The following is a 12,742-nucleotide window of genomic DNA, read 5'->3' as shown; positions in this document are numbered from 1 at the left end:
AGATACTCGTTGTATACTATAATGGTAAGAGTATACGAGAACTAGATGTACTACATAATATACACAAAAGAATTCGTTCTATAGAACGAACTTCGATTATTTTTTGCGAGAGCTTTATTTAATTTTCAGTCCTAGCAATTGCTGTTTAATTTGTATTTTTATGGTTTTATAGAAATAAATAATTATATTTTAATGATCACATCCAAATCAAGTAAAATCAAGTTGAGTTAAAACACTTTCACAACAAATTACGAAAGGCAGTTGACCGTTTAAATTTAGTCTGTTCAAGTACCAATTATTTAGCTCGGACAGCTCCACTTATACGTTGCCTTCTTTTATTGGTCAGAAGAATAACACTTTATTAAAGGAGCCCAAAAAGGCAAAGAGAACCAGACAAAAGGCCCAAAAGGCTAGGCTTACCAACATACAAAGAGCAAGGCCCAAACCAAAGGACAAGGGCCAACAGACCAAACCCACAAACACAAAAAGATGAGAAATCTAGAACAAAACAGATTAAACACAAAATTTCCCTGGTTTCATAGTTATGTTATGCAAGGCACACAAGCTAAGATGGAGCTGTAGGGCCTTAGGGTTATGAAATACTGCCATTGATGAGTTCAGTTCTACTTGATAAGTTCTCTCTCAGTCTCAGTCTTTCAGTAAGTTTTCTTATTTTGCTGGAGTAAAATTTAGTCCTGAGGAAAAAGTATGCCTATCATAGGTTTCCAATGCCTTTGATGAAATGTGTAGCTAATGAATATAGAGATTAAGTTATGCATATAAGTGTATTGTATATAGGTGAGTTGCTGAAGAATTTTAGCTTTTCCTGTAGCTCAATTTATTTACATGGCACTACTGCAACTGTAATTTGAGGGTGATGTTCATTTTTTGACCAGCATCAGACCCATCAACAAGGCATTTCAATTTTGCTTTACTTCTATACTTCGGCCATCTTAAGCTGCTTGTTTTACACTAACTACAGATATAGTAACTTGAAATGTTTCCCATTTTCTACTTGGGGCAATTTAAAGCATACCCCTCCCTACACACTGCACTTCCTTTGAAACAATATAAAAAATATAAAGACAAGAACTCTAGCATATAGCAGAACAAATAAACTTTACATTGAGACGCTGTTGGGAATTCCCTTGCCAGTGAGTCCACCTTCACTAGTAGGAAAGAGCAAAGTGTAAGGCACCTTGACTGGTCCAACTCGGTTCTTCAGTTTCTCATCATTGTTCATACTTATAATGCTATCCTCAATTTCAGCCAGTTTCTTTCCAAATCTCTCAAAGGCTTCCAACGGTTTTGTGTCTGATGTCCACTGAGGAGTGTCTCTTTGCCCCAGATACACTTCATCAGTTGAATGCCTAGACAGCAGTTCTATGAGAGAAATGCCAAGGACTGTCTGCAGTTGAGCAGTAATTGTTCTCAAGAAAGCCTTTTCGGGGTTGGACTCGAGCTCATCATATTCAGGAGTTCCCTTTTCAGGCATGAATTTCCGGCTTATAGTTGGGCGGTTTGGAAGGTAGCCTGCATAAGGGTACTGTCCAAAGTTGACGGCTGCATGGAGAGCAGAAGCAGTCCATATGATGATAGTGCATGTTTCAATTAGCTCTTCACAAGTCTGCATTTTAGGCCACCAGGATTCATGTTTTTTGTCACCATGACCCTCCTCTACAAGTTCCTTCCACCAGGACTGGAGTTCTGTGTCTTGTTGAACCATGTCATCAGTCTTGTAGTAGAAAATGCAATAGTCTTCAACCCAACTTTTTATGGCAGACCAGATATGAAGCCCATCAACAGCATATGGGTAATCCTCTATCAGTAGGCGAAGACCATGTGGAGAATTTTCATCCCTAACTGCCACTCCTCTGCATTGAGCAAAGGCATAGCAATGTCATTCAAATAAGAATGTGAAGAAAGATGCTTAAATTCCTTGTGCGCTTAGACTTATAGACAACCTTTACCAAGATTTATAAATTAAAAATCTTGTTACACTGGTTTTTCTGATGGATATTATCACTATGCATTGCTCATTTTGAGTTAATTCTAGTACCTAATGACTCACAAAGTATAGATTTCTCTTTACCTCTTGATGAGATCTGCAGGGAGTGCTTGCTCAGGGAAAACCCAATTCTTATAAACTACTGATGACAAGTCCATGGCATACCTAGCTGGAAAAACTGTCGTCTCCAGAATGCCACCAGCATTAATGAGGATTTGTCTGGCAAATGCATTTATGTTCATGGTGTCACGGAAGTGAGGATGAAGAAGTTTGTAAATTGGGTGAACCACGCTTAGCTGCCTGTTCATAGCTATTACAACTGGTTCACTCACTGCATGGGTATTCAACCTGTGACCAAAGAAAAAGGATAATCAGAAACCGATATCAAAGTACAGGATGAATGAACTTATTTTCTAAGCTTTCTTTGAAAAAGCACCAGTGACTGATTAGTTGATGATATCCAGAGTCATTTACGGCCACATAAGCTTTGGCCAGTTGCCATATGGAGCTTTCTACACCTTGTTCAGCTGGTGTATATACTTTGCTAATGCAGCCAAATTGATCTCCATCAGGATGAGGCAGGCTTAATTCAATCACCAGTGGCTTCAAAGTTCCATCACTTTTCAAGAAAAGGAGTGTCCTGCTACCATAGATCTTTGAGGTAGTATTTGAGTTTATCTGCCTCAGGTGTGGCATCAATGCATCATGATGATCTAATATGAATATCTTGTTGTTGTTGATTGCCTATCCAAACGAATTCATTTTCATCATTATGAAATGGTATATAATCAACATCAGCTAATTGCAAAATAACTGTACACTATATGAAAGTCATTTCGAAGGAAATGGATCTAAGATATTATTACCTCATCCACCATTAGTCCATCCAAGTTATTCTTTATGTGTTGTTCTGTTATTGTACTGGTTTGATCACCATAAACTTTTCGATCTAGCTTGCTTGCTGGAGGAAATTCCTGCAGTTAAATTAGAAGCAAACATGATTGAAGATGAAACCATGGTCTTCCATTTGGCTGTGAAGAAGATGGAGTTAAAAAGGAAAATAAAAAGTAAACTTGACACTCGAAATTTTTGTTTGTTTTTCGTCCATTTTCATTGCAGAAAATTACACAAAAAATGATGTTAAAATTACTTGGAGACGACGAATGTTGACAGGGTTCACTCCTGCCAGCATTTCTCTTGCAAATTCTTCATCATTACTCCAAGCAGACCTATCCTCTGTTCAAAATCATTAAAACCTCGCGATTAAATGAAAGAAAATATTATATGATACCACAGGCTCTTGCAGTAAGCCTCCAACTTTAAAATGTTCTCATTGCCATTGGTAGACAACAATGGCTGTGCCTGTGCCTGACAAATATCTACCATACCTTTGATCACTTGTGGCATTGGGAAGCTGAACAACTGTGCACAGTCAGTTTGGAAAATTTTCTTGAGCATCTCTGCAGGAATGTTTTCCCCAATATTCTTTAATAAACCTTCAGGCAACAGAGTTCCTTTTTCATAGAGTTTAAGCACGTCTTCAAGGCTGTCAAACTCATTGGGAGTGCAATCAAACAGACCTCCTAGCTCCGGTCTAATGAATTGAGCTACGGATTTCGAAGCATAAGCTAGGAAGTCTGACATCTTCAATTGTCCAAATCGTTCATCTCTTGGAACATAAATTTTTAAACTCATAAGAAGCTTCAGCCTACTCTCACTGTTAGGATCTGTTGGAATAAGAGCAAAAAATCTTAATGATAGTAACAATATCAGTTAATTAAAATCCAAATTAGTATATCAACTTCTACTTTAAAACAGTAAAAAATATGAGATATCAACATTTCATTGTAAATGGCTAACCTGTCTTTGTTGGTGACCGGCCAGTTCTTCCTCTGCGAGGGTAAGGGTACTCGCTAGACCCTCCAAGAATTGGCCGGGCATATGTTGGACCCTTATCTGGATTCCCCAGATCATTGTAGTAAGCATAGTCATACACCCTGTCCCATTCCTGGAGCTCTCCTTTTCCATCTCCTCTCAAGTGTACAAGTTCTTCTTCTCTGTATTTGCGTAGTGGCAATGGTGTATCACTTGGAAGATATGTCTGCACAAATATATAGCATGAACTTTAGCTTAGGATACGATACACAACCTCACACATACTAGGCTTGCACTTGGAACTGCCATCAGCTACATCAAAAACTTTCTTAGGAAGAATTTGAGTTAAGTTGTAGATTCATCTCTCATTTGGACTTGTATAAATACTATGTGCTCCACTTTTAATCCTTGTCCTATTTACTTTTCATGTTATACTGAAAGTAACTTAACTTTATTGATTATCCAATAGGTGTCTTTATGTGTGAATTTTTTTGTTTGTCTTGTATAGATCTCTAGGAGTCGAAAAGGTCTATCTGGAAAATTGCTGCAGGAGTTTAATTGAATCATGATATTGGCATCAAGTAGAGGAACCAAACCAGAGTTGATTAAAATTTTCCAAGATCCTTGTACTGACCAACTCTGCATGCATCTTGTGATTCATTCACATATTACCTTGTTAACAAAGAAAACACGGTCTTTCTTGTATTTGTCTGCAGGGTACACCCATGAGTTGCAAACAAAGTGGATCCGGCCCTCACCCGGAACATCTTCGAGTGTGAGAGTCTTAAGGTAGAACTCAGTGTGATGGTTGTTTCTTATTAAGAATGCTCCTGGAACTCCTATTTCCTTTTCCCAATCAAAGGTAACCTTGAATGCAGACTCTCCTGATGTTAAAGGGGTGATTGTGGTAATCCAGTCTTCCAAATATGCTGGCTTTCCAAGTTTCCCTTGAAACTCATTCTCTACAGAAACACATATCCAAGTTCAAAAAGTAATTATTTGCTATAGTAACCCATACAGTAACCAATATTTTATCTATAAAACAAGCTCATTATATAGTCATTTCCATTATTGATCATGATGCTGTTAAAGTTTAATTGACTATAAAAACCCTGCCATTTAAAAATAATAATGTCTTTGCTTTAGTGTATATCGCACAATGGAGTCAATAAGCTGTTGATCAGTTCATGGTATATGTTCACCAAATTCATGGTCCAAAATCTATGATTTGGTCCACATGCATGCATATATATGGGGTTACACAATGCAGTGTTGGGAAGCATATAAGAATCTTGGAATAGAAACAATAACTTTGAACTGAAACAAAAGGAAACCATGAATATTAGTAGTGAGCAATGGAGAAAGAACTCACCATTAACAGCACTAATGAGCTGCAAAGAAACCCTTTTGCCCAACAACTCGTGCACATCATCAAGAACCAAAGCATTGAAGTCATTGAAACCCGACATATTCTTCTTCATCAACACCACAATCCCTTTAAAATTTTTATTCCCATTATTATTCTTGCCTGTGATTAGGCCAAAAATGTTCTGCAACATGTTGTGCTTCTAAGAACTAATGGAGCAAAGAGTACGTATGAAAATATTTAAAGTTGGTTTGGAAGAGTTGTGTAAGAGGGTCTTGTGGTATTTGTAGGGAAGAAGTGAGCAGGTATATATCAATGAATATCAGCCTAGCTTTAATTATAAATTATTATTATTATTTTTTTCTTTTGGTAGAGATAGGTTTCTTAATTGTGCATCACTCAGGTGGATATCAGTCTTTAATAGCTCTTGGTTTCAGCAGGAACTAAATCATGCATGAAGTACAGTTGTGAGGTGAGGTCACACCTATATCAATTAAAAGACGATCGTATCCTAACAATTAAGAATTAGACATGTCTGCTGGTCAAAAATTTCATATAGTCGTTAGACATGGAATAGGCAACAAATCATAGCCAACAAAAATGTATTAATATGAGTTTGAATAGTTGTAATTGCAACCTCGCAATTTACATCAGTTGGATTCTTTAATGATCGAAATAAAGTTAGATTATGAGTTTATGACCAACAAAAAATTCCCATAAAAGTTAGATTATGATCCAAATAAAGTTAGATTTTTTACCAAAAAAAGAAAAGAAATCAAGTTAGATTATGACCAACAAAAATTTTATAAATACAAGTGCCGCCAAGTCAAGCTAGGCCATATGCTAGTCATTAATTTGTTTTAGATCTTATCACTGTCATAAAGTTTAAGTTAATTTCACAATCAACACCCTAAAGTTTGCACTCAATTTCATTTTGGTACCCAATGTTTGAAATTTGTTGATGTCACGCCTAAAGTTAGTATGAAGTTTCAATGTCACACATTAGCCCATTCCATCCATTCAGTCATTTTCTCCATATAGTCGTTAGGCATCTAAATGCTCGTGTGGCATTGCATATATATTCTAGAATAGGCAACTCACGATAGCCAACAACTTGGCACTGTCATAATAAAAAGTATTTTGGACAACTATAGAGAATGTTGCTTACGTAAAAATTTATTCCTGTTAGGATAAATAGCATTAATGGTATCCATGAGGAAAATGTATACCCATCATAGTTTTCCAATGCCCTTGATGATATGTTGGTATTGCATGCATAGGCTGTTACTGAAGAATTTTCTAAGAGAAAGGCTTTCAGCATATTCAACAGTTGCAAAATGCAGCTAATGAATATACAGAATAAGTTATGTATATAAGTGTGTTTTACATAGTTGAGTTGTCTGCAGAACTTTAGCTTCTGCTGCAGCTAAATTTATTTACATGGCACTAGTACAAAAATACATTTCAATTTTGCTTTACTTGTACACTTAAGCCATCTTAAGCTGCTTGCTTTATACTAACTATAGATACAGTATTACAGTGACTTGAAAGGCTTCCCATTTTCTAGTTGGGGTAATCTAAGGCATACCCCTCCCTGCACACTGCCCTTCCTCTGAACCAAGAAAAGAAGAATAACTATAAAGACAAGAACTCTAGTAAATAGCACAATTAAATAAGCTTTAGATTGAGACACTGTTGGGAATTCCCTTGCCAGCAATTCCACCTTCGCCGGTAGGAAAGAGCAAAGTGTAAGGCACCTTGACTGGTCCAACTCGGTTCTTCAGTTTCTCATCATTGTTCATACTCATAATTCTATCCTCAATTTCTGCCAGTTTCTTTCCAAATCTCTCAAAGGCTTCCAACGCTTGTGTGTCTGCTGTCCACCCAGGAGTGTCTCTCTGCCCCAGATACACTTCATCAGTAGAATGCCTAGACAGAATTTCTATGAGGGCAATGCCAAGTACTGTCTGCAGCTGAGCAGTAATTGTTTTCAAGAAAGCCTTATCTGGGTTTGACTCAAGCTCATCATATTCAGGAGTTCCCTTCTCAGGCATGAATTTCCGGCTCATAGTTGGGCGGTTTGGAAGGTATCCTGCATAAGGATACTGTCCAAAGTTGACGGCTGCATGGAGAGCAGAAGCAGTCCATATGATGATAGTGCATGTTTCAATTAGCTCTTCACGAGTCTGCATTTTAGGCCACCATGGCTCATCTTTTTTGTCACCATGACCCTCCTCTACAAGTTCCTTCCACCAGGACTGGAGTTCTGTGTCTTTTTGAACCATGTCATCAGTCTTGTAGTAGATGGTGCAATAGTCTGCCACCCAAGTTTTTATTGCAGACCAGATATGAAGCCCATCAGCAGCATATGGGTAGTCCTCTATCAGTAGGTGAAGACCATGTGGAGAATTTTCATCCTTGACTGCCACTCCTCTGTATTGAGCAAACGCATAGCAATGAAATTGAAATAAGAATGTGAAGGAAAATGCTTCATTTTATTATACATTTAGACTTTTAGACAACCTTTACCAAGATTTTAAAACTAATAATCTTGTTATAATGGTTTTTGTGATGGATATTATCACTATGCAGTGCTCGTTTTGAGTTACTTTTAGTGCCTTATAACTCACAAAGTATAGATTTGTGTTTACCTCTTGATGAGATCTGCAGGGAGTGCTTGCTCGGGGAAAACCCAATCCTTATAAACTACCGATGACAACTCCATGGCATATTTTGCTGGAAAAACTGTTATCTCCAAAATTCCACCAGCATTGATGAGGATTTGCCTGGCAAGTGCATTTATATTCATATTGTCCCGGAAGTGAGGATGCAGAAGTTTGTAAATTGGGTGAACCACGCTAAGCTGCCTGTTCGTAGCTATAACAACTGGTTCACACACTGCATGGGTATTCAACCTGTGACCAAAAGATGAAGGAAAATCAGAAACCCATTTCAAAGTATAGGATGAATGAACTTATATTCTAATCTTTCTTTGAGAGAGTAATACCAGTGACTGACAAGTTGATGATATCCAGAATCATTTACTGCCACATAAGCTTTAGCTAGTTTCCATATGGAGCCTTCTACACCTTGTTCAGCTGGTGTATATACATTGCTAATGCAACCAAATTGATCTCCATCAGGATGAGGCAAGCTTAATTCAATCACCAATGGCTTCAAAGTTCCATCACTTTTCAAGAAAAGGAGTGTCCTGCTACCATAGATCTTTGAGGTAGTATTTGAGTTGATCCGCCTCAGGTATGGCATCAATGAATCATGATGATCTAATATGAATATCTTGTTCTTCTTGATTGCCTATCCAAAATTCATTTTCATCATTATGAAATGGTATAAAATCATACATTGGCTTATTGCAAAGTAATTGCACACTATATGAAATTTTCTTGAAGGATATGAATCTAAGATATTACCTCATCCACTGTTAGTCCATCCAAGTTATTCCCTATGTGTTGTTCTGTTATTGTACTGGTTTGATCACCATAAACTTTTGGGTCTAGCTTGCTTGCTGGCGGAAATTCCTACAGTTAAATTACTTGCAAATAAGATTAAATATGAAACCATGATCCTCCATAGGACTGTGGAGAAGATGGAGGAAACACTAGAAATTTTTGTTCCATTATCATTGCAGAAAATAACACAAAAAATAATGTTAAAATTACTTGGAGACGACGAATGTTGACAGGGTTCACTCCAGCCAGCATTTCTCTGGCAAATTCTTCATCAGTCCTCCAAGCAGATTTATCCTCTGCACCAAATCATTGAAACATCACAATTAAATGAAAGGAAGTAGTATATGATATCACAGGCTCTTGCAGTAAGCCTCAAAGTTCAAAATGTTTTCATTGGCATTGGCAGACAACAAGGGCTGTGCCTTACAGAAATATACCATACCTTTGATGACTTGAGGCATTGGGAACCTGAGCAATTGTGCACCGTCAGTTCGGAAAATTTCCTTGAGCATCTCTGCAGGAATGTTTTCTCCGATATCCTTTAAGAAACCTTCAGGCAACGGAATTCCTCCTTCATAGAGTTTAAGTACATCTTCAAAGCTGTCAAACTCATTGGGAGTGCCATCAAACAGAGCTTCTAGCTCCGGTCTAATGAATTGAGCTATGGATTTCAAAGCATAAGCAAGGAAGTCTGACAGCTTCAAGTGTCCAAATCGTTCATCTCTTGGAACATAAATGTTTAAGCTCATAAGAAGCTTCAGCCTACTCTCACTGTTAGGATCTGTTGGAATAAGAGCAAAAAATCTTAATGATAGTAACAATAACAGTTAATTAAAATCCAAATTAGTATATCAACTTTTATTTTAAAACAGTCAAAAATATGAGATATCAACTAATCATTGTAAATGGCTAACCTGTCTTTGTTGGTGACCGGCCAGTTCTTCCTCTGCGAGGGTAAGGGTACTCGCTAGACCCTCCAAGAATTGGCCGGGCATATGTTGGACCCTTATCTGGATTCCCCAGATCATTGTAGTAAGCATAATCATACACCCTGTCCCATTCCTGGAGCTCTCCTTTTCCATCTCCCCTCAAGTGTACAAGTTCTTCTTCTCTGTATTTGCGTAGTGGCAATGGTGTATCACTTGGAAGATATGTCTGCACAGATATATAGCATGAACTTTAGCATAGATACAATTCACAACCTTACACATACAACAACAAAAAGTCATGTTTTAGGAAGAATTTGAATTGAGTTCTAAAATTCAACTCTCATTTGAACTTAGACCTCTAGCAGTGGAAAGGGGCTATCTGGAAAAATATTACAGCAGCAGTCTAATGAATCATGTGAATCATTCATTACCTTGTTAACAAAGAAAATACGGTCTTTGTTGTATTTGTCTGCAGGGTACACCCATGAGTTGCAAACAAAGTGGACCCGGCCCTCACCCGGAACATCTTCGAGTGTTAGAGTCTTAAGGTAGAACTCACTGTGATGGTTGTTTTTTATTAAGAATGCTCCTGGAACTCCTATCTCCTCTTCCCAGTCAAAGGTAACCTCATATGCAGAATCTCCTGCTGTTAAAGAAGTGATTCTGGTAATCCAGTCTTCCAAATATGCTGGCTGTCCAAGTTTCCCTTGCAACCCATTTTCTACAAAAACACATAGATCCAAGTTCAAAAAATACTTTATCAATGCAACAAGCTCATTATATAGTCATTTGCAAAGATGTTATATATAGGCCACTTGGACAAATTACTAACTGCAGGGCCACAACATATGTATCAACAAGCATGATCATCCAAAAAATTTTGTAGCACAGAGACATGGTTGGTCCAAGCCTACCACTGTTATGTTTTTTTATGTTTGACATGCATAAGGAGAATCAGGGTTAGGTTCTTAATTTGCCATATTAACCATATTAGAACTTCAAGCTCAAGCCTAGCACTTCTAATTAACCAAATTACATGATCAGGCAGGTCATAAGCCTCTCCTATGACTAGACTGGTGTCACAGATATGCCATATAAGTTATAACTCATAGTTAAACACAGTCTTGAAATTTACTTTGAAGCCTCAGAGGTAAAAAAACTCAAATTCATGTTCAAATTTTATTAAGATGAGAATATACAGCTGCATGGTGCTTATTCATTTTCAGGTTTGACCGTAGACTGGTAGTTGGGGCTCAAAGGTGAGATCACTATCTCTAATTAATAATTAGTTTGTCTGTCTAATCACTGAATGAGATGGCTACCTAATAGCCATGATTTGAAAATCATTATCATATTCGTATGTTTCACAAGCTTAATTAATTATGTCACTGTTTCAACCACTAGTCCACTACAACAATTTTATAATTATCTTTTTCACTATCCGTTATAAGGGTGACGCACTTACAACCAAGTCAGTTAAAATTAAATGCTTCTCTCCAAATGATCATGATATTGTCAAATTTTAATTGACAATAAAAGTCCTGATATTGAAAAATGATAATGCCTCTACTGTAATTGTATTTCGTACATGGATTCAATAAGCTATTGATCGCGAGTGTTCACCAAAATCAATGGTTTGGTCAACATGCATGGGCAAGAAAATGCAGTGTTGGAGACTTGGAGACCATTAACTAATCATAATATAAGAAGCTTGGAAATTGAAATGGGTAAGTTCAAGAACCCACTTGGGGTGCCTAGCTAGCTCTCATGACTGGAAGCAGACTTGCTGTTTATTTATTTATTTTGTTCTGATAAAAATCAAAAGAGTTGGTTTTTTTTTTTTTCTAATTAAAAAACAAAAATTTAGTTGTTTTTCATATTTTAGAATAATGTATGTGACCCAATTTGCCTCCTTTGAAGATTTGGTAAAATGTTTCCATTCTCATCCAAAGAGAGGGAGAAAACAGAAACAGAAAAAGGGAAAATAATAAAAACAACTGCAATATTGGCTGTCACTATGGTGTCCAGAATCTGATCCCTTTGGACTTAAAAAAGGCAGGGCATTACTACTTATCTCTATTACATTTAATAAAAACAAACAAAGTGGGTATGACAACCCAGCCAATCCACCAATAAAGGCATGGTCTGAAAATAACAGAGAGTTAGTTCATGACCACAATTTATTTGTCTTTGTTTAAAGGAAAAAGAATAAGAAGTAAAGGTTACAGAACAACCTCACAAAAAACCATTTATTTTTCATTTCATTAGGATGTGATTAATCCCATAACTAAATCATTAATCTTTAAATAAAACTGAAACTTCTAACCAATGGGGAGAGGAAACTCACCAGAATCACCATTAACAGCACTAATGAGCTGCAGAGAAACCCGTTTGCCCAACAACTCATGCACACGATCAAGAACCGAAGCATGGAAGTCATTGAAGTCCAACACATTCTTCTTCATCAACACCACAGTCCCTTTGATCTTTTTGTTATTCCCATTGTTCTGGCCTGTGATGGTGCCCAAGATGTTCTGCAACATGCTGTGCTAGCTTTTCCAAGAACAAGGCAAGCAAAGAATATGAAAAAGTTGTTGATGGATGAGATATTGAAAGTTGGGTTGGAATGTAAGAGAGCCTTGTGATCTTGTGGGTATTTGTAGGGACAAAAGTGAGCAGGTACCCATTCATGAGAAGCTTCACTGTTCTTGACAACTTGTTCATATGGACACGTTCCATTTACTTTCTCTTACTTTTCTTAAAATATAAACTGTGCCAAGTCATCGGTCTATCCTCTGAGTAAAGTCTTTCACATTTAACTTATATTAAATTCTTAATGTACGTAATTAATTCGTACTCTTCTAGGGATGGCTTGGTGATTCTAAGTTGCTGAACAAACCAACTCATCTCTCCAATGGGTGCATTGGTGCAAACTACAAACCCATACTCATTTCTTCGTGATTAATTTTTCAGATCACAAAGCAACCCTTTATAGTTAATAATAGAATCTCACCTCGAACAAATTACGCTTTATAATACATCAAATTTTGATCAAGTTTTTTAATTTATTGTCAATTGATTTTAAATTAAATTT

General features: G+C 37.0%; 2 protein-coding genes across 4 annotated transcripts; both read right to left on the bottom strand.

The window, feature by feature from the left end:
• Nucleotides 1-1,120: 1,120 nt before the first annotated feature.
• LOC147281024 (putative linoleate 9S-lipoxygenase 5) lies at nucleotides 1,121-5,442 on the bottom strand. Of its 2 annotated transcripts, none has more exons than XM_086247505.1 (9): nucleotides 5,252-5,442; nucleotides 4,556-4,850; nucleotides 3,869-4,109; nucleotides 3,397-3,735; nucleotides 3,159-3,244; nucleotides 2,875-2,982; nucleotides 2,445-2,752; nucleotides 2,093-2,356; nucleotides 1,121-1,874 (listed from the first exon to the last, which is right to left on the bottom strand). In XM_086247505.1, the coding sequence occupies exons 1-9, from the start codon at nucleotides 5,440-5,442 to the stop codon at nucleotides 1,121-1,123; spliced, it is 2,586 nt and encodes an 861-aa protein (XP_086103631.1). The 2 variants fall into 2 exon arrangements, with proteins under 2 accessions (XP_086103631.1, XP_086103632.1); XM_086247506.1 differs by having other exon boundaries at nucleotides 4,556-4,845; nucleotides 5,256-5,442.
• A 1,102-nt stretch (nucleotides 5,443-6,544) lies between these two features.
• LOC147281023 (putative linoleate 9S-lipoxygenase 5) lies at nucleotides 6,545-12,284 on the bottom strand. 2 transcript variants are annotated; one of them, XM_086249328.1, is made up of 9 exons: nucleotides 11,996-12,284; nucleotides 10,080-10,369; nucleotides 9,634-9,874; nucleotides 9,162-9,500; nucleotides 8,930-9,015; nucleotides 8,681-8,788; nucleotides 8,257-8,564; nucleotides 7,901-8,164; nucleotides 6,545-7,682 (listed from the first exon to the last, which is right to left on the bottom strand). In XM_086249328.1, the coding sequence occupies exons 1-9, from the start codon at nucleotides 12,189-12,191 to the stop codon at nucleotides 6,929-6,931; spliced, it is 2,586 nt and encodes an 861-aa protein (XP_086105454.1). In that variant the 5' UTR covers nucleotides 12,192-12,284; the 3' UTR covers nucleotides 6,545-6,928. The 2 variants fall into 2 exon arrangements, with proteins under 2 accessions (XP_086105454.1, XP_086105455.1); XM_086249329.1 differs by lacking the exon at nucleotides 11,996-12,284 and adding an exon at nucleotides 10,481-10,552.
• Between the last annotated feature and the right edge of the window lie 458 nt (nucleotides 12,285-12,742).

This window comes from Dryas octopetala, chromosome 6 (assembly GCF_963921425.1).
Source record: "Dryas octopetala chromosome 6, drDryOcto1.1, whole genome shotgun sequence".
Classification (NCBI taxonomy): Eukaryota; Viridiplantae; Streptophyta; class Magnoliopsida; order Rosales; family Rosaceae; genus Dryas; species Dryas octopetala.
This window is presented reverse-complemented; position numbering and strand designations above follow the sequence as displayed.

Bases quoted from the DNA above. Each gene is read 5' to 3' on its own strand.
- LOC147281024 (XM_086247505.1), bottom strand. From the start codon at position 5,442: ATGTTGCAGAACATTTTTGGCCTAATCACAGGCAAGAATAATAATGGG. The intron at 4,110-4,555 runs GTAATATGTGAA...ATATTTGTGCAG, and splicing joins GTGTTTTCTTTGTTAACAAG to ACATATCTTCCAAGTGATAC. The intron at 3,736-3,868 runs GTTAGCCATTTA...TTATTCCAACAG, and splicing joins CCGGTCACCAACAAAGACAG to ATCCTAACAGTGAGAGTAGG.
- LOC147281023 (XM_086249328.1), bottom strand. From the start codon at position 12,191: ATGTTGCAGAACATCTTGGGCACCATCACAGGCCAGAACAATGGGAAT. The intron at 8,165-8,256 runs GTATTACTCTCT...TTTTGGTCACAG, and splicing joins CATCAACTTGTCAGTCACTG to GTTGAATACCCATGCAGTGT. The intron at 7,683-7,900 runs GTAAACACAAAT...TGCTCAATACAG, and splicing joins CCTGCAGATCTCATCAAGAG to AGGAGTGGCAGTCAAGGATG.